We start from the raw sequence: 20,852 nt of genomic DNA, 5'->3' as shown, positions 1-20,852 counted from the left end.
AACTCCGTCCCTCACTAGGGAATGTTTGTCCAGCCTCCTTAGCTGAGTCGGCTATGGGAAACAGTTTTGTAAATATAGGGAATGTCTTTACTGGACGTACTATGTTGGAATCGCCCAGGATAGCCAAAAAAACTCCCCAAAGTATCTTCCTCCTTCAGTAACATGGAAGAACCATTAGGAATAGCAAATACTGAAATAATTCCTCTAGCAATGTTTTCTTCCCCATGGAAAAAACATATAATGCATCACAACTCCAAGTGGAGTGTGCAGGGCACTGCATGTGGGCCCTAACATTTTGTGGGACACTATAGGAGAAATTTGTGTCATAATTTGACCATTGTCAACAGACTCCTAAACAGCAATCGCTTTAGAGGGAGTAGGTTTTGAAGATTTTTTTTTTTTTTTTATAAAATTTACACAAAAAAAGGTTACTGACTCTTTAAGAGTAGGTTTTGAAGATTTTTTTTTTTTTTTATAAAATTTACACACAAAAAAGTTACTGACTCTTTAATCTTAAAGATAACTCTATTGTTGTGTGCTTTTGTACCATCCTAAGTCACAAGGGATGAATTGACACAAACAGCTGTAAAAAAAAATATTTCTTTTTAAAAAACAGACTGAGAAACCATGTCTTATTAGAAATCATCAACCTTAGTTGGATTTAAACTCTCAACCTTATGGTTGCTAGGGCCTGTGCTAACCACTGGACCACAATGCTTAATAAAAATTAACACATACAAACTCTTACTGTCTCTTTAACTGTTAAACTGAAAAAGTTTACTTTTCTGAGCAGAAGAATTTACATGCGCCTGCAATTATTGCTTAACATATTTCCTTCAGAAAATTAACGCATAACAAGTGTTACTGTCTCCTTAATTTTGAACAGTAACTAGTTATTCTTCTGAATAGAAACAAACTTAGATTAACAAAAAGTTTATTTCAAGAACAGGAATATGTAAGAAATTTAGAGCGTACAGAAACTGAAAACACCCTTTTGTTTGAAAAAAACTGTGTTATTATGATTATGGAACCATCCCCAAACCTAAGAGAACCTGAGGATACTTGACACCGTATTGCCCACAAAATAGAAGGCAACCATCTAGTATCCAGAAAAAAACTTGGGGACAGAGCAAGTCTCTCTGCTGCGTGACAACAAACGCAGCAGAGAAAAAAAACACTATAACTGTCCGATCCAACAGATATTAACAAAGACGCACCAAGATGCGTCGGATAGCTCCGTATTAGTAATGCCGGGAGAATTATGGCGGCCATAATAAGCAAAACCTCCCATCCAGCTAGAAACACTGAATAAAGCCTTTACAGAGCACAGATGGCCCCAACAATGGCGTGCAAAAATGCTGCGCAACATAGCTCCGCCCATCGTTAACGTAGGCAAAGAGTGGAAAAATTACTGGAGTGGGAGGGAAGGGAGGAGCTATATATACAGCTCTGCTGTGGTGCTCTTTGCCTCCTCCTGCTGACCAGGAGGCGTAATCCCACAAGTAAGGATGAAATCCGTGGACTCATCGTGTCTTTAAAAAGAAAACTATTTCTCTCTTATATTTGATTTATTTTCTTCCTTTTACCTGTCTCTTTGTAGTAGTTTTCCAAATTCCTCCTAATTCCTTCAGATGGACTTAAATCACTGTTTGTCTTCCTCCCCTCCATCTTCTTTTTTTAAAATTAAATATTAATTATTTTTTATTCTAATAATTTTCCCGCGCACAAAGCCATTCCACCTGAATTCCAGTAATTGCCATCCAGCAATTATCAGCTATATCCCACCAGTAACCAGTATTATAGTAATTGCCAGTAACATCAGTTGTGGTTAGCTCACATCCATATTAAGAGCTTTGTGATATAAACTTAATTTATGACTCCAATGTCTGTCCATGATCATAAGTAGTTTTGAATAATTCCTAACTGGGGAGGTAACTTGGAAGTCTTGTGGTCCTTTTAAACATAATTCTTTTTCTTTTACAAGATACGATGAGTCCACGGATTTCATCCTTACTTATGGGATATCGCCTCCTGGTCAACAGGAGGAGGCAAAGAGCACCACAGCAGAGCCGCATATATAGCTCCTCCCTTCCCTCCCACTCCAGTCATTCTCTTTGCCTGTGTTAGACATAGGAAGAGGTAAAGTGAGGTGTTGGTTTAGTTTCTTCAATCAAGATTTTTTATTTTTAAATGGTGCCAGTGAGTACTATTTTATTACAGGGTGTTGCGAGGACCTGGTCAGCCTCTTGTTAGCAGAGCTACAGGTGGCTTTAAAGCATTGGGAACTGGTGGGATTAATTTCTCACTGTGCCTCCCATACTGTATGCTGCCCTTCTCAATATGGTCTTAGCAATTCTAACTAAGGCCCTGTATGTCTCCACAGAATGACAAGAAGATGCAGAAGACTTCTTCATAGCTGTGGGACGATTCATGCTGTCGATCAGCACCAAGGTATGTGCAGCTCTTTTTTCTAGGACAGCCTTAACTCAGGAATCGCTGCAGCCTTTATTTCTGTGACCCCCTAATTTTACCCAGGGCCTCCCTACAGGTGTTAAGAAGGATGTGGTGGGGGAGGATAGGCAGGGACGCTCAGGACACATTTATGTGATATGTGGGAGCGCATATGTACTTTGGGCTGACGCGGGGGCTAATCATGACTGACCCTATAAGCGGAGCATGTCTCTGGTGCTTATGGGGATCCGGTGTGTCTATTACTTTCACTTTGCGGTACGCATAGAAAGCGCCTTTTATTGTGGCCAGAGAACTCACGGGTCAAACAAGCGTGGGTGAGAGAGTCGAGACCGCATGGTTTTTACAACTGCGCTCGCAGCGACATACGGCTCTCGGTTCTTGAGAGGAGACCCAATCAATAAGACGCTAGGAGTTAGTGACGCCTACGAAGGGCAGAGTTTTTCTCCCGCACTCTGGAAGCCGCGCAGCTTTATTCTGTAATACGCAGCGTGGGTGAAAGAGTGATCGGAGCTTCACTGTCTGCCGAGACCGCATGGTTTTATGCTATAGGAGTATCCTAGAGTTGAGAGCAATATTCAATGCGCTTCGGTCTTGGCCTCAGTTGGCTTCGGCCCAATTCATCAGATTCCAGTCGGACAACATAACGACTGTAGCTTACATCAATCATCAGGGGGGAACAAGAAGTTCCTTAGCGATGACAGAAGTAGCCAGGATAATACAGTGGGAAGCAGATTTTCTGAGCAGACAGACATTTCATCCGGGAGAGTGGGAACTCCATCCGGAGGTATTTTCCGACCTGATTCTCAGATGGGGCAGGCCGGAGTTGGATCTCATGGCATCTCGCCAGAACGAGTCCAGGTCAAGGGATCCCCAGGCCGAGCTGATAGATGCCTTGGCAGTGCCTTGGTCTTTCAGCCTAGCTTATGTGTTCCCTCCATTTGATTTCCTTCCCCGGGTGATTGCTTGAGTCAAACAGGAGAGGGAATCGGTGATACTCATCGCTCCTGGGTGGCCTCGCAGGACTCGGTATGCCGATCTGGTGGACATGTCATCTCAGCCACCGTGGAAGCTTCCATTGAGGAAAGACCTTCTCATTCAGGGACCCTTCCATCATCCGAATCTAGTTTTTCTGCAGCTAACTGCTTGGAGATTGAACGCTTAATTTTATCTAAGCAAGGGTTTTCTGATTTGGTCATAGATACCTTGATTCAGGCACGTAAGCCTGTTACTAGAAAGATTTACCATAAGATATGGCGTAAATATCTTTATTGGTGCGAATCCAAGGGCTACTCATGGAGTAGGGTTAGGATTCCCAGGATTTTATCTTTTCTCCAAAACGTATTGGAGAAAGGGTTGTCAGCAAGTTCCTTAAAGGGACAGATTTCTGCTTTATCTATTTTGTTACACAAGCGTCTGGCAGATGTTTAATCTTTTTGTCAGGCTCTGACTAGAATCAGGCCTGTGTTTAGACCAATTGCTCCTCCTTGGAGTTTGAATTTAGTTCTTAAAGTTCTTCAAGGGGTTCCGTTTGAACCTATGCATTCCATAGATATTGAATTATTATCTTGGAAAGTTTTATTTTTGGTTGCTATTTCTTCTGCTCGCAGAGTTTCTGAGCTTTCGGCATTACAATGTGATTCTCCTTATCTTATTTTTCATTCGGATAAGGTGGTGTTACGTACCAAACCTGGTTTTCTTCCTAAGGTTGTTTCAAATAAAAATATTAATCAGGAAATTGTTGTTCCTTCCTTGTGTCCTAATCCTTCTTCTAAGAAGGTAGTGACTGTTACATAATTTGGACGTGGTCCGTGCCTTGAAGTTTGACTTACAGGTCACTAAGGATTTTCGTCAATCATCTTCCCTGTTTGTTGTGTTTTCTGGGAAGCGCAGGGGTTAGAAAGCTACGGTTACCTCTCTTTCTCTTTGGCTGAAGAGTATCATCCGTTTTGCATATGAGACTGCTGGACAGCAGCCTCCTGATCGAATTACGGCTCATTCCACTAGGGCTGTGGCTTCCTCATGGGCATTCAAAAATGATGCTTCTGTTGAACAGATTTGCAAAACTTGGTCTTCTCTTCACACTTTTTCCAAATTTTCCAAATTTGATAGTTTTGCTTCTTTTGAGGCTGTTTTTGGGAGAAAAGTTCTTCAAGCAGTGGTTCCTTCCGTTTAGGTTCCCTGTCTTGTCCCTCCCTTTCATCCGTGTCCTATAGCTTTGGTATTGTATCCCATAAGTAAGGATGAAATCCGTGTACTCATCGTATCTTGTAAAAGAAAAGGAAATTTATGCTTACCTGATAAATTTATTTCTTTTACGATACGATGAGTCCACGGCCCACCCTGTTTTTTGTATGACAGGTCTTTTATTTTTGTTAAACTTCAGTCACCTCTGCACCTTGGCTTTTCCTTTCTCTTCCTAACTTCGGTCGAATGACTGGAGTGGGAGGGAAGGGAGGAGCTATATATGCGGCTCTGCTGTGGTGCTCTTTGCCTCCTGTTGACCAGGAGGCGATATCCCATAAGTTAGGATGAAATCCGTGGACTCATCGTATCGTAAAAGAAACAAATTTATCAGGTAAGCATAAATTTCCTTTTTTCCCACTTTCTGTCTCTCTGCTTCCAGCTCAAAAGTTGGCACGTACCCTTCATCTATCATTTAGAAGTATTCTCTCAGTTCTGTCATTCAGTTATTTAATTCCAAAAAATAATTCTTAAAAATGTGTAAATATATACATAATATAAACTTAGCTATGGTTATACTAGTTATGTACAGTATATGCAGTATATGTGTGTATGTATGTATATGTGTATATATATATATATATATATATATATATATATATATATATATATACAGTTGTATGCAAAAGTTTAGGCACCCCTGACAATTTTCAGGATTTTCATTTATAAATAATTGGGTGTTTGGATCAGCAATTTGATCTATCAAATAACTGAAGGACACAGTAATATTTCAGTAGTGAAATTAGGTTTATTGGATTAACAGAAAATGTGCAATATGCATTAAAATGAAATTAGACAGGTGCATAAATTTGCGCACCCCAACAGAAATATTGCATCAATATTTAGTAGCGCCGCCTTTAGCAGAAATAAGTCTCTAGACGCTTCCTATAGCCTGTAATGAGTGTCTGGATTCTGGATGAAGGTATTTTGGATCATTTCTCCTTGCAAAACATCTCCAGTTCAGTTAGGTTTGATGGTTGCCGAGCATGGACATCCCGCTTCAAATCACCCCACAGATTTTAAATGATATTCAGGTCTGGGGACTGGGATGGCCATTCCAGAACATTGTATTTGTTCCTCTGCATAAATGCCAGAGTAGATTTTGAGCAGTGTTTTGGGTCGTTCTCTTGTTAAAATATCCAGCTCCGGCGTAACTTCAACTTTGTGACTGATTCCTCAACATTATTCTCAAGTATCTGCTGATATTGAGTGGAATCCATGCAACTCTCAACTTTATCAAGATTCCCAGTACCGGCACTGGCCACACAGCCCCACAGCATGATGGAACATTCAACAAATTTTACTGTGGCTAGCAAGTGTTTGTCTTGGAACGCTGTGTTCTTTTGCCGCCATGCATAATGCCCTTTGTTATAACCAAATAACTCAATCTTTGTTTCATCAGTCTACAACACCTTCTTCCAAAATGAAGCTGGCTTGTCCAAATGTGCGTTTGCATACCTCAAGCGACTCTGTTTGTGGCATGTGTGCAGAAAAGGATTCTTCCGCATTACTCTCCTGTACGCTGAATTGTTGATATCATCTGCAGCAAGATTATGTTACAGGTCTTTGGAAGTGGTCTGTGGGCTGTTTTTGACCTTTCTTACCATCCTTTGCCTCTCCGATATTTTACTTCTGGCCTTAACAAGAACTGTGCCTGTGGTCTTCCATTTCCTCACTATGTTCCTCACAGTGGCCACTGACAGCTTAAATCTCTGCAATAGCTTTTTGTAGCCTTCCCCTAAACCATAATGTTGACCAATCTTTGTTTTCAGGTAATTTGAAAGTTGTTTTCAGGCCTCCATGTTGCCACTCATCAGGGGAGAGTGAAAGAGAACAACAACTTGCAATTGGCCACCTTATATACCTTTTCTCATGATTGGATGCACCTGTCTATGAAGTTCAAGGCTTAATGGGCTCAACAAACCAATTTTGTGTTCCAATTAATCAGTGCTAGGTAGTTGCAGGTATTTAAATCAACAAAATAACAAGGGTGCCCAAATTTATGCACCTGTCTAATTTCGTTTTGATGCATATTGCACATTTTCTGTTAATCCAGTAAACCTCATTTAACTACTGAAATATTACTGTGTCCTTCAGTTATTTGATAAATCAAAATGAAATTGCTGATCCAAACACCCAATTATTTATAAATGAAAATCATGGAAATTGTCAGGGGTGCCTAAACTTTTGCATAAATATATATATATATATATAGATTTGTACCTTTTAAAAAAAAATCATGTTAGTGGTCCACGGGATTCAAAATTGTGAGTTTAGTGGTCCTTGAGGTCCGAAAGGTTGGCAACCCCTGCTCTAGAAGACATTCAGGATAGGATTAAGGCCCTCAAGGTGGCCAATTTCTTTCATTTGTGACACGATTATGCACATTTTTCATGTTAACGCTGTCGTATGGTCTTGTGGTCCTTTCGAGAAGAGTTCTCTGGCTGAAGTCTTGGTCAGCGATATGGTATCCATGTCCATAGTCCTCTCTTTAGCCTTTAAGGGGAAGACGCTGTTTAGTCTGGGCCTGGATTCTATTCGCTCCAAGGTGACTGGGGGGAAGGGTGCCTTCCTCCTACAGGACAAGAAATGTAGATCCAAGGGTCACCAATCTGGCAATTTTTGTTCCTTTTATTCAAACAAGGGGCAGAGATCTCCGGCCTCTTCCAAGCCTGACCACCCAAGAGTTCCAGAAAGTCTAACCAAACTTGGAACAAGAACAAGCAGTCCAAGAAGCCCTCCTCTGATAACAAGTCAGTATAAAGGGACGCCCCCCGATCCGGGACCGGATCATGTAGGGGCAGACTGTCCTTTTTTCAAGACGCTCGGTTTCGGGACATTCAGGTCCCCTCGGTCTTGGAGGTGGTCTCCCAGGGATACAGGTTTCAGTTCTCGCCCACCAAGAGGCCAATTTCTTCTGTCAAGGCTATCTTCAAATCCAGAAAAGAGGACAGCCTTTTTGAATTGTGTAAAATACCTCTCCTCCATGGGGCCTGGGGTTTTATTTAAACCTATTTGTGGTTCCCAAGAAAGAGGGAACGTTTCGTCCCATCCTACTACGATTGACCTGAAGGATGCATACCACAGGGATAATTTTCAGTTCCTTTCAGTTCCTTCGTTTTGCCTTTCTGGGCAATCAGTTCCAGTTTGTAGCACTGCCCTTTGGCCTTGCTACCACCCAAAGGATTTTCACGAAGGTCTTAGGGGCTCTTCTAGCGGTGGCCAGAACGCAAAGAATATCGCGTTGGCGCCTTACCTGGACAATATATTGGTTCAAGCTCCATCATTGCTGTTCTCACATGGACTTCCTTCTCTGTTTCCTTCGGGACCATGGGTGGAAGATAAATCTGGGCAAGAGCTCACTAATTCCCAACACCAAGGTGTGTTTTCTGGGAACAATTATAGATTCGTCTGTGATGCAAATATTTCTGACGGATCAACGTTGAACCAAGCTTCTGTCTGCCTGCTGATCTCTACAGTCCAATGCTTGTCCATTAGTGGCTCAATGCATGGAGGTGGTGGGTCTCATGGTGGCTACCATGGATATTATTCCTTTTGCTCGCTTCCATCTGCGACCTTTACAACTATGTATGCTCAGGCAATGGAACAGCGACCATTCCGATCTCAACTGATCATCCTGGACAATCTTACGAGAGATTCTCTCTCCTCGTGGCTCTGTCAGGACCACCTGTCCCAAGCCACATGCTTTTTGAGAACATCTTGGGAGATTGTGACTACGTACGCCAGTCTTCTTGGCTGGGGAGTGGTTTGGGGTCACTTGAAAGCTCAGGGAACCTGGTCACTGGAGGATTCCTCCCTTCCAATCAATATTCTGGAATTGAGGGCCATTTTCAATGCTTTGCTGTCATGGCCTCAACTTTGTTCTGTCTGTATTATCAGATTCCAGTTGGGCAACATAACTCCAGTTGACTATATCAATCACCAGGGGGGACAAGGAGTTCCCTGGTGATGAGAGAGGTATCTCGCAGCCTTCAGTGGGCAGAATCTCATAATTGTCACATTCACATGCCAGGGGATGGACAATTGGAAATTAGATTTCCTGAGCAGACAGACCTTCCATCCCGGGCAGTGGTCTCTTCACCCTGAGGTGTTCTCTGAGATAACTCTCAGGTGGGGGGTTCTGGAGATAGACCTCATGGCCTTGCGTCTCAATACCAAACTGCCCAGATATGGGTCAAGATCGAGAGATCCTCAGGCAGTGTTGGTGGACGCATTAGCAGTTACTTGGAATTTGAAGCTTATTTATCTGTTTCCTCCGTTTGCTCTCCTATCCCGGGTGATCGCCCCTATCAAACAGGAGCGGGCCTCTGTGATTCTAATTGCTCCAGCGGTTGCTCCAGCGTGGCCACGCAGGACCTGGTTCGTGGACCTAGTGACAATATCTTCTTCTGCTCCGTGGAGGTTGCCTCAACAAGCGGACCTTCTACTCCAGGGCCTGTTCCTTTATCAAAATCTAGATTCTCTGAGGCTGACTGTGTGGAGATTGAATGCCTACTGCTGTCCAAAAGAGGCTTTTCTGAAAGGGTTATTGATACCCTGATCCAGGCCCGTAAGCCGGTTACTCGTCGTATTTACCACAAGGTGTGGCGTACCTACTTGGCTTGGTGTGAGGAACGAGTTTTCCCTTGGCACAAGGTAAGGGTTGCTTGGATTCTTTTGTTTCTACAATATGGTCTGGAGAAAGATTTGTCAGCCAGTTCTATCAAGGGTCAGATCTCTGCCCTTTCTGTGTTACTGCTCAAGAAATTAGGTAATATTCCTGATGTTCAGTCCTTTGTTCAGGCCCTGGTTAGAATCAGGCCTGTTGCTCCTCCTCGGAGCCTTAATCTTGTTCTTTATGTTCTTCAACAGGCTCCGTTTGAGCCTATGCATTCTATTGACATTAAACTTCTGTCTTGGAAAGTTTTGTTTTTGTTGGCTATTTCTTCTGCTCGCAGAATTTCTGAGTTATCTGCTTTGCAGTGTGATCCCCCCCTTATTGTGTTTTCAATGCGGATAAAGCTATTTTACATACCAATTTAGGTTTTCTTCCTAAAGTTGTCTCTGACCGCAATATAAATCAGGAAATTGTGTTACCTTTTTTGTGCTCTAATCCTTCTCAGTAGGAGCATTTGTTACACAACCTGGATGTTGTACGTGCTTTGAAATTATATCTTTATGCAACCAAGGCTTTTCAACAGTCTTTTTATATGCTGGTAACCGCAAGGGTCAGAAGGCCACTACCGGGGAGAGTCATTTGTTTGGCTTATGAGGAAGCTGGTGAACAGCCTCCTGAGAGATTACGACTCATTTTACCCGTGCAGTGTCCTCTTCTTGGGCTTTTAAGAATGAAGCTTCTCTTCTATGAAACAAATCTGTAAGGTGGCTACCTGATCCTCTTTGCATACTTTTTCAAAATTTTACAAGTTTAAATTTTTTGCCTCAGCTGAGGCTTCTTTTGGGAGAAAAGTGCTTCAAGTGGTGGTGCCTTCAGTTTAGGTCCGTCTGCCTTAATTTTCCTCCCTGTTCATTTTGTGTCCTCTGTAGCTTGGGTTTTGGATTCCTAACAGTAATGAATGAATTTGTGGACTCTCCCTGCAACTGGAAAGAAAACAAAATTTATGCTTACCTGATAAATTATTTTCATTCCTGGCAGGGAGAGTCAACGAACTTGCCCTATTATTTTTAAGGAAGCGTTTTTTCCTAGTCTTCAGGCACTTCTATACCCCTGGGGTTTCTCCTACTTGTCCTTTTTCCGCGGTTGAATGACTGGGGGAGTAAGGGAAGTGGGAGGAATGCTTTGGCTGGGGTGTCTTTGCCTCCTCCTGGTTGCCAGGTGTTGTAATCCCAACAGTAATGAATGAATTTGTGGACTCTCCCTGCTAGGAAAGAAAATAATTAAGATATAGATATACAGATAAGCATAATTTTTGGGGGGTTTTCTGTGTAAAGTCCAAATACCAGCTTGGAAACACCTTCTGTTGTTGAAACATCCTTTGAAATGTTTTGTTTTATTATTCCAGGCGCGTCCAGCGTTTGCTTCCACTTATCTTATACATTTTACTTATGGTAGGAGTGGCAGTATCTCGAGTATTCATCCTGGCACATTTTCCTCATCAGGTTTTGGCTGGTATCCTCACTGGTAAGGGAACAATGGAATACTGCAAGTGCATATAAACCATATTTGGTGGCATGTACACCCTACTAGACCCATGTAGTTAATTGATTTTTTCTTATACTGATACTTATACTGAACTTATACTGATTTGACTTTAGCCTTGTGTTAACAACATAGAATAGTATTTAATTAAGATTTCTTTAAATTATTTTAAAACTTTAGCACAGTCTGAACATAGAATTATAATATTCAGATAATATTTATAATTAGATGCAACTCCAACACTGAACCTGTCATGATTGGAGTTAAACATAAAACATTACTAACCAAAAATATCATGAAATATCAAATCTCTGCATGTAACACTCTCTCAAATCTAGGCGTGTTCTTGGGTCACATTTTACAGCGTGATATCCCAGTTGACCGTAGCTTTGGATTTTACGCTTTAGCCTCATTACTTCTTCTGCTTGGAGCCCTCCTCATTAACTGGGTGATGAGTACTATTGGGTTTGATCTCTCCTGGTGAGTACAATTGTTTTGAAGTATTTGCTCAGTTGTTTTCTTACTATACTGTCTATTTCTGTGAAAATTGTATTTGCTTATTACTAATGCAATACTTTATTCTAGGTCCATTCATCTTGCCACCAAATGGTGTTCTAAACCAGAGTGGATTCGGATAGAGACAAGACCTTTCTCATCCATGACCAGGAGTGCAGGAAGTGCCCTAGGGTTGGGATTGGCGCTTCACTGCCCCTTGTATGACAGGTTCCACAGGGACAATGCTAGTTGGAGAGAGAGGACAGTAAGTCTGTTCCTCTCTCTGTTCTTTTTAAAAATTCTCAACAGCCTTCAATTTCCAATATCCACTCCTTTATATTTTTATTCTCTGAACTTTCTGCGCCATTCTCTGTGCCCTTTGGCTGCCATTATTCTAGCTCCTCTAATAACACAAGTCATGGGCTTCAGGACTCCTAAGAGAGACTGATTCTTCTCATGGTAGAATCTCACAAACCTATTTATTTAAGAGTGAAACAGATGTGATAGCCTGCAGTTTTTTTACTTCACATCTTCTGAAGAACTTCAATATGTTTATACATATATATATATATATATACACACACAGTATGTGTGTGTGTTAGTATGTAATATTTAATTTCTAATATATCGGTTATAGTTTCCTCTTGCATAATTAAAATGTCAATGGAGATATCAAGATTTTTTGCTTGCATTTTACTTATACAATTTCTAATCTATGGTGTGATGAATTTAAGTGTCATTACTATATAGGTATGTGTTTGTAGAAGGAGGAGCTAGTTCACAGAGGATCCCAGTGGATTCACTACTATATACCTCCAAATATTCTCCACGATCTTGTTAGGATATAGTGGTTCAGAGTAAAATAGGAATAAACGGCTCCAGGTGATTAGAAAATATAATCTCCAGCTTTTTATGTTTAAAAAGCAATTTTATTTAGCTCAACGTGTTTAAACGGACAAACTGTCTTTCTCAAGAGCATTCAAAAGGTATGTTTTCATAAAATCACCTGGAGCCATTTATTCCTATTTTACTCTGAACCACTATATTCTAACAAGATTGTGGAGAATATTTGGAGAGATTGAGGGATATAGTAGTGAATCCACTGGGATTCTCTGTGAACCAGCGCCTCCTTCTACAAACACATACCTATCAAACAGTCCTTGGTAGAGTCTGTTGGAAGGCAGCGGTTCTATCACCATAGGGGAGTCAATATCCGTATTGTATACATTTTTCTTGTTTGTATCATTATTATATGGGAACTAAGTAATGGCAGTGATATGTTTAATGGGTTCAACAGTTCATAAAAGTTTCTTTGTGTTGGTGACATCTATAGTTGGTTAAAGATTCAGTTCCATGTAAGAACCAAGTAACCTAAAGGCAGTGACATATACATAGAGTAAACAAATCGGTCTCACTGGGATGCAAAGGACAAAAGATGTTTGTTTGTTTTTCCCCCAACCACAATATCCGCCCTTACTCCCTTTATCACAGACATCCAATGCTTCCTGCAAGTCTGAGCACATTTTTATTTATACAAGGACAAACAGGACATATTACAAAATACTCGGATGAAAATTCATACCCACAGCATGTGAGGGAGACACAGACACACACAAAAGGGATTTTTATAGCGAACCATCTTTTCAGGAAGTCCGCCCAGAGCCCCTAAACTCTGCACGTAATACTGCCGAACAACATGTGAGGTTTTTTATTAATTTAGAAAAAAATATATATATTTATTTACACAACAAATTACGAGACAGTTGCACAAGTCCACTGCACGTGATGGTGAGAGGGAGTTGAAGCCTTAAGACATAATTTTTATGGTGAACCAACCCACATCCGATCCCATTTTACACCTTTCTGAAACATACAGCATTTATAAGGAGCAAAAAGGAGAGCAAACATTTGTAACCAATTTCCTTTTAAAAAGTGCTGAGAATCTGTTAACAAAACATAAGTTTGAACTGATTTCAAATATATGGACAATTCCAAACTACAGGGGATGTAAATAAGACAGGAGGACTAACAGGAGATATTAAAATTCAGTAAATCTCTAAATAAATTGCCATTCGTTGTAAGTAAAATCTGGTTACAACTGGCGTCCTTTAATAGGGAAAGTAAGCTTGAGACCTTATTTAGAGTTGGAGAAGGCTTCATAATTATGTATTGTATCTTCCTGAATACCAAAGAAGGCAACAACACTTTGCATAGCAATGCATTACAATTCTAAGTGGGAACCAAAGGGTTAACAGATCATTTAAGTAAAATGTTTTAGTGGCTGTTACAAAACTTGCACTAGAGCAGAATGGATCAGACGGAAGATTTGGGTCTATGGCATTTTAAAAATAAAATACATGTAAGACCACTTTCTTTTTTCTAAGCATAAACTATAATTAAAGGGACAGTGAACAATAAATATATTTCATGCACCACACTGTAATCATGGGTGCTGCCATATTGGAACTTAGGTTACACTGCAGTTATCTGAATGTGAGTTGCTGCACATGTGCTAACAGGTCAGCATTGGAAAGTAGTGAGACAGATTTAAAAACAAACCATGGGGAGTAGGTTATAATGAGTCGCAGAGTTTTTAGTGTGTGACTCTACATCAGGCCACTGACTACAAAAATCCTGTGCAAAAAACTTTACTACATAATGGAATTATAATCTGTATAAAGTAAATGCTATTAACAGATCTCAACATTTTAAAGAAGGATTCAAGGCTGCAAATGAGCTCTCCGTATTTGTTCTTTTCTATCTGGCTTTTTTAATCCAAATTGTAGCACAATTAATGTTGAATATGAAGGGGCAGTCCCACTTAGCAATCTTGTGTTTTTCAATACACTTAACACATTGTTATATTGTGAAAAAAGCAAAAATATCTGGACAGCAGAGACAGAATGCCTGAATATGAGAATCTTCTGTCTGCTACAAATAAAGATAAAAACAATGGGTTTGAAGCTAAATTAAAATAAACATGAAACAAATTAATTAATTACTTTAATACACCCCTCTCAAGGATTTGTATTCCTTTTATTTGGTCCTTAGTGGGATTGCCTCTTCAACTATTGTGTGTGTTATTTCATATATATAACAGATACATGGCTGGAAATTTCCACTAGTTGAGGATACGTAAGAAATTAAATGTTTTCATAGAAACTATTTTCCCTTAACTCATGTATTCTTTTAAAAATGTCTCTTAAAAACAGGTGAAAGCCTAGTGGAAATTGCCAGCTCTGCTTGTATATACACGTCTTATATATAAATATATATATATATATTTATATATAAATGTCTGTGTAGTGTCATCAAATATAAACTTTGTCATTGTGTAACTTATTTGAAGAATTAAGTGCTATAGCAATACAAGTTGTGTTTATGTATACATTTATAATGAATATATACATACACACAATTAGAATTATTAAATATTAATTATAATTTAAATAGCTATGGTCAGAAATGCACGTGTGCAAATGTACACACAAATCTTTACAGAATGATAGTGTTGTGTGAGGCACAAAAAAACAATTCTTTGACATTAGCACATAGTGTCATTTAACCCATAAAGGGATATATAAGAGAGACCAGACTCAGAACAGCAGCAGAGAGGGGTAAGCAGGCCAGGTGAGTGGTCCCGGGAAGGGGACGGGTGTGCAAGCCTCGGCCGTTGGGACACAGGACATCGGACCCATTTATTGTCTTGTGGATTTTGTTTTCTTTTTTTTTTTTTTTTTGTCTATTTCTGATTTTAATAGAAAAAATAAACCGATCACCATAACAAAAAACTAATAAAAGAAAATAAAAAAAGGATAGAGGTGGAGAGAGGATCCAATGGTATTCATGGAACCGGCTCATCTTCCATTGGCTCTTCTTGGGTTCTGGAATGTGAGAACGATATAATTAATGTACATGTGAAGCTTCCTACAGTAATATCAGTGTATTTAAACATTTAACTTATTTTGGTCTATATAAAGCTAAATATGAACAAGTCACTGTCAGGGCACTTTACTATAAAATGAGACAGACTCCTTAAGTGACTAAACATGCCATGACAGTCAGTTTGCTATTATATGGATCTAAATCTTTACAGTAGACCACTGGCGCCCAGTATTCAAATTATATCTACAGGCCTGGCTTTAAAGTTAAACTAGCTAAAACAACTATGGTAGTCAGTGGCTCAGTCAAGAACACTCAGATGTAGCTTGTTAGCAGTGTATGAAGTGTTGACTAGGGATCTCTATAATACATTTGTCACATTACCTGGAGTTAGAATCTGTGTTGCCCTGCTCTGTATCTACTGATAATGATGCCAACGCACTGACGGCTTCTGCTTCCTCCACCTCTCCCTGTTGCACTTCTACAATGGAAAGGCCCAAAGCAAAGCTCTTCAGAGAACTCCAATGTTTACCTGTTGAAGCAAAATACACATGTAACTCTTGCAAGCTTTGCCTGTACCAGACCTAACAACTCATTGGTTTCTAGTTTTGTCTAGTCATTTAATAACTTTTCCCATGCCTCTTAAACTTATAATAACTTATATTATCTTCGCATTACTTACAAAACATCTCATTATTGAAGATAACCTTATCTGTTGTGAATTTACTTTTCCAGTCTATATTCTATGACAATCTGTATTTAGTAACATGCTCAAAATGGATGGTCAGAAAGAAGCTCTCAATATTACTATTTTGAGCAGTCTTCAGCAAATTTGATTCCAATGATTTTGCATGTCTGAAAAATGTAAGTTTGATATTTCTAGAAGCAAAAACGTTTTGTTTTTTACTACCTGTTAAATCCCTGACTTCAAGTTCTGAGGGACAGAACATGAAACAGGAGATGGTTCCTGACTAATGGATTAATTACCACTTACACAATTCAAACAGATTTGGAGACCATGGGGTCCATTTATCATTGTGCGGACAGACATGATCCGCTATAGCGAACCATGTCCGCCGCACATCGATAAATGCCGAAAGCTTACGCTGTCTGCATTTATCATTGCACCAGCAGCCTCAGAGACGGCGTATAAGTTAAGGAGCAGCGGTCTTAAAACCGCTGCTTCTTAACTCCTGTTTCCTGGCGAGCCTTAAAGAGACACTGAACCCAAATTTTTTCTTTCATGATTCAGATAGAGCATGCAATTTTTAGCAACTTTCTAATTTACTCCTATTATCTATTTATCTTTGTTCTCTTGCTATCTTTATTTGAAAAGTAAGGCATCTAACCTTTTTTTAGATTCAGGACTCTGGACAGCACTTTTTTATTGGTGGATGAATTTATCCACCAATCAGCAAGAACAACCCAGGTTGTTCACCAAAAATGGGCCGGCATCTAAACTTACATTCTTGCATTTCAAATAAAGATACCAAGAGAATGAAGAAAATTTGATAATAGGAGTAAATTAGAAAGTTGCTTAAAATTGCATGCTCTACCTGAATCATGAAAGAAAAAAATTGGGTTCAGTGTCCCTTTAAACAAGGGGAACAGGGGCCCTTGTTAAATAGACCCCCATGGGCGAGATTACATATACGGCGCAAGCTTCAGTGCAACTGCTGAAACCCACGCCGCCCATAATTTCACCTTGCACATTGGGGTATTACATAAACCCCGCCGGCAGTTCATAAAGTGCCATAAGTCGGATAAACTAGCGGTGTCCAGAAATGAGCGTAAATACAAATTTCTGGAGTCGTCAGTGATTTATTGCACTTTTCAAATTGCCGGCGCCTAAGAAAATAAAATATAAATGTCAACTCTCCGGTAAAAGTCTAACCGCCTCCCAAATATAAAGCCGACACGTAAAACCCCTATATCCGCCATCAAACCCACATCGGAACTAATAATAAAAATATTAACCCCTAAACCGACAAACCCCCACAACGTAATAAGCCTAATTAAACTATTAACCCCTAATCCGCAATTCACCCACATCGCAATCTACCTAATAAAACTATTAACCCCTAATCCGTCATTAACCCACATCGCAATAAACCTAATAAAGTATATGAACCCCTAATCCGCCATTAACCCACATCGCAATAAACCTAATAAAGTATATTAACCCCGAATCCGCTATTAACCCACATCGCAACAAACCTAATAAAACTATTAACCCCTAATCCACCAAACCCACACAACGCAATAATCCTCTTAAATCTATTACCCCTAATCCGCCACACCCCCACAACGCAAATAACTAATTAAATTACTAAACCCCCTAACCTAACACCCCCTAAATTAACCCCAATTACCTAAATTAAAAAATACTAAGTTACAATTAAAATAAAGTTAACATTACTTAAAAATAAAAAAATATATATTTAAATTAATCTAAGATTACAAAAAATAAAAAACAGAATTTATGCTTACCTGATAAATTTCTTTCTCCTACGGTGTGTCCGGTCCACGGCTTCATCCTTACTTGTGGGAATATTCTCTTCCCCTACAGGAAATGGCAAAGGGAGCACACAGCAAAAGCTGTCCATATAGTCCCCCCTCTGGCTCCGCCCCCCAGTCATTCGACCGACGGTTAGGAGAAAAAGGAGAAACTATAGGGTGCCGTGGTGACTGTAGTGTACAGAAATAAAACATTTGAAACCTGACTAAAAGGCCAGGGCGGGCCGTGGACCGGACACACTGTAGGAGAAAGAAATTTATCAGGTAAGCATAAATTCTGTTTTCTCCTACATTGGTGTGTCCGGTCCACGGCTTCATCCTTACTTGTGGGAACCAATACCAAAGCTTTAGGACACGGATGAAGGGAGGGAACAAGTCAGGTTACCTAAACGGAAGGCACCACGGCTTGCAAAACCTTTCTCCCAAAAATAGCCTCCGAAGAAGCATAAGTATTGAATTTGTAAAATTTGGCAAAAGTATGCAGAGAAGACCAAGTCGCTGCCTTACAGATCTGATCAACAGAAGCCTCGTTCTTGAAGGCCCATGTGGAAGCCACAGCTCTAGTAGAGTGAGCTGTAATTCGTTCAGGAGGCTGCCGTCCGGCAGTCTCATAAGCCAATCGGATGATGCTTTTCAGCCAAAATGAAAGAGAGGTAGCAGTAGCTTTCTGCCCTCTCCTCTTACCAGAATAAACGACAAACAAAGATGAAGTCTGTCTGAAATCCTTTGTTGCTTCTAAATAGAATTTTAAAGCACGGACCACATCTAAATTGTGTAACAAACGTTCCTTCTTCGAAACTGGATTCGGACACACAGAAGGAACAACTATTTCCTGGTTAATATTCCTGTTGGAAACCACTTTTGGAAGAAAACCAGGTTTGGTACGCAAAACAACCTTATCTATATGGAATACCAGATAGGGTGAAGTACACTGCAAAGCAGACAATTCAGAAACTCTTCTAGCAGAAGAAATAGCAACCAAAAACAGAACTTTCCAAGATAGTAACTTAATATCTATGGAATGTAAAGGTTCAAACGGAACCCCTTGAAGAACTGAAAGAACTAAGTTTAGACTCCATGGAGGAGTCATGGGTCTGTAGACAGGCTTGATTCTGACTAAGGCCTGTACAAATGCCTGTACATCTGGCACTGCTGCCAGACGTTTGTGCAACAAAACAGAGCAGATATCTGTCCTTTTAGAGAACTCGCTGACAACCCTTTATCCAAACCCTCTTGGAGAAAGGAGAGTATCCTAGGAATTTTAATTTTACTCCAAGAGAATCCCTTGGATTCGCACCAACAGATATATTTTTTCCATATCTTATGGTAAATTTTCCTAGTCACAGGTTTTCTGGCTTGGACCAGAGTATCTATAACTGAATCTGAAAACCCACGCTTAGATAAAATCAAGCGTTCAATTTCCAAGCAGTCAGTTGCAGAGAGACTAGATTTGGATGTTCGAATGGACCTTGTACTAGAAGATCCTGTCTCAAAGGTAGCTTCCATGGTGGAGCCGATGACATATTCACCAGGTCTGCATACCAAGTCCTGCGTGGCCACGCAGGAGCTATCAGAATCACAGAGGCCTTCTCCTGTTTGATCCTGGCTACAAGCCTGGGAAGGAGAGGAAACGGTGGAAACACATAAGCTAGGTTGAACGACCAAGGCGCCACCAATGCATCCACTATTGTCGCCTTGGGATCCCTGGATCTGGACCCGTAGCGATGAACCTTGAAGTTCTGACGAGACGCCATCAGATCCATGTCTGGAATGCCCCATAGTTGAGTTAACTGGGCAAAGACCTCCGGGTGGAGTTCCCACTCCCCCGGATGGAAAGTCTGACGACTCAAATAATCCGCCTCCCAGTTGTCTACTCCTGGGATGTGAATTGCAGATAGATGGCAGGAGTGATCCTCCGCCCATTTGATGATCTTGGATACCTCTCTCATCGCCAAGGAACTCTTTGTTCCCCCCTGATGATTGATGTACGCTACAGTCGTCATGTTGTCCGACTGAAATCTTATGAATCTGGCCTTCGCTAGTTGAGGCCAAGCCCGGAGCGCATTGAATATCGCTCTCAGTTCCAGAATGTTTATCAGGAGAAGAGACTCTTCCCAAGACCATAGACCCTGAGCTTTCAGTGAGTCCCAGACCGCGCCCCAGCCTAAAAGACTGGCGTCGGTCGTGACAATGACCCACTCTGGTCTGCGGAAACTCATTCCCTGAGACAGGTGATCTTGAGTCAACCACCAACGGAGTGAGTCTCTGGTTAACTGGTCTACTTGAATCTGGGGAGACAAGTCTGCATAATCCCCATTCCACTGTTTGAGCATGCACAGTTGTAATGGTCTTAGATGAATTCGAGCAAAAGGAACCACGTCCATTGCTGCAACCATTAAACCTATTACCTCCATGCACTGAGCTATGGAAGGCTGAGGAATAGATTGAAGAACTTGACAAGCGTTTAGAAGCTTTAACTTTCTGACCTCTGTCAGAAAAATCTTCATTTCTACAGAATCTATTATTGTTCCTAGAAAAGGAACCCTTGTGGACGGGGACAGGGAACTTTTTTCTATGTTCACCTTCCACCCGTGAGACCTGAGAAAAGCTAAAACAATGTCTGTATGAGCCTTTGCTTTGGAAAGGGACGACGCTTGGATTAGAATGTCGTCTAGATAAGGTGCTACAGAAATGCCCCTCGGCCTTAGAACCGCTAGAAGGGACCCTAGCACCTTTGTGAAAATTCTGGGAGCGGTGGCTAAACCGAATGGAAGATCCACGAACTGGTAATGTTTTTCCAGAAAGGCGAACCTTAGGAACTGATGGTGATCTTTGTGGATAGGAATATGTAGGTACGCATCCTTTAAGTCCACGGTAGTCATATATTGACCCTCCTGGATTGTTGGTAAGATCGTCCGAATTGTTTCCATTTTGAATGATGGAACTCTGAGGAATTTGTTTAGAATTTTTAAATCCAGAATTGGCCTGAAAGTTCCCTCTTTTTTGGGAACTACAAACAGGTTTGAGTAAAAACCCAGATCTTGTTCCGCTGCTGGAACTGAGTGTATCACTCCCATCCTTAATA

At 40.6% G+C, this 20,852-nt stretch overlaps 2 protein-coding genes across 5 annotated transcripts in view; one reads left to right on the top strand and one right to left on the bottom strand.

The window, feature by feature from the left end:
• G6PC3 (glucose-6-phosphatase catalytic subunit 3) overlaps positions 1 to 12,044 on the top strand; it is a 65,216-nt gene extending 53,172 nt beyond the window's left edge. Inside the window, exons 5-7 of the mRNA XM_053694416.1 lie at positions 10,737 to 10,855; positions 11,212 to 11,353; positions 11,459 to 12,044. Coding sequence (XP_053550391.1) covers positions 10,737 to 10,855; positions 11,212 to 11,353; positions 11,459 to 11,816 — 619 coding nt within the window. The 3' untranslated portion in view covers positions 11,817 to 12,044. The remainder of the gene's footprint in view (positions 1 to 10,736; positions 10,856 to 11,211; positions 11,354 to 11,458) is intronic.
• Positions 12,045 to 12,874: 830 nt separating this feature from the next.
• The window catches only part of HDAC5 (histone deacetylase 5), a 421,662-nt gene continuing 413,684 nt past the window's right edge, over positions 12,875 to 20,852 (bottom strand). For all 4 annotated transcript variants that reach the window (XM_053700081.1, XM_053700076.1, XM_053700085.1 and 1 more), the window contains 2 exons: positions 15,635 to 15,782; positions 12,875 to 15,252 (listed from right to left, as the gene is read on the bottom strand). In XM_053700081.1, the coding sequence (XP_053556056.1) occupies positions 15,213 to 15,252; positions 15,635 to 15,782 (188 nt within the window). In that variant the 3' untranslated portion in view covers positions 12,875 to 15,212. The remainder of the gene's footprint in view (positions 15,253 to 15,634; positions 15,783 to 20,852) is intronic.

This window comes from Bombina bombina, chromosome 1 (assembly GCF_027579735.1).
Source record: "Bombina bombina isolate aBomBom1 chromosome 1, aBomBom1.pri, whole genome shotgun sequence".
Taxonomy (NCBI): domain Eukaryota; kingdom Metazoa; phylum Chordata; class Amphibia; order Anura; family Bombinatoridae; genus Bombina; species Bombina bombina.
This window is presented reverse-complemented; position numbering and strand designations above follow the sequence as displayed.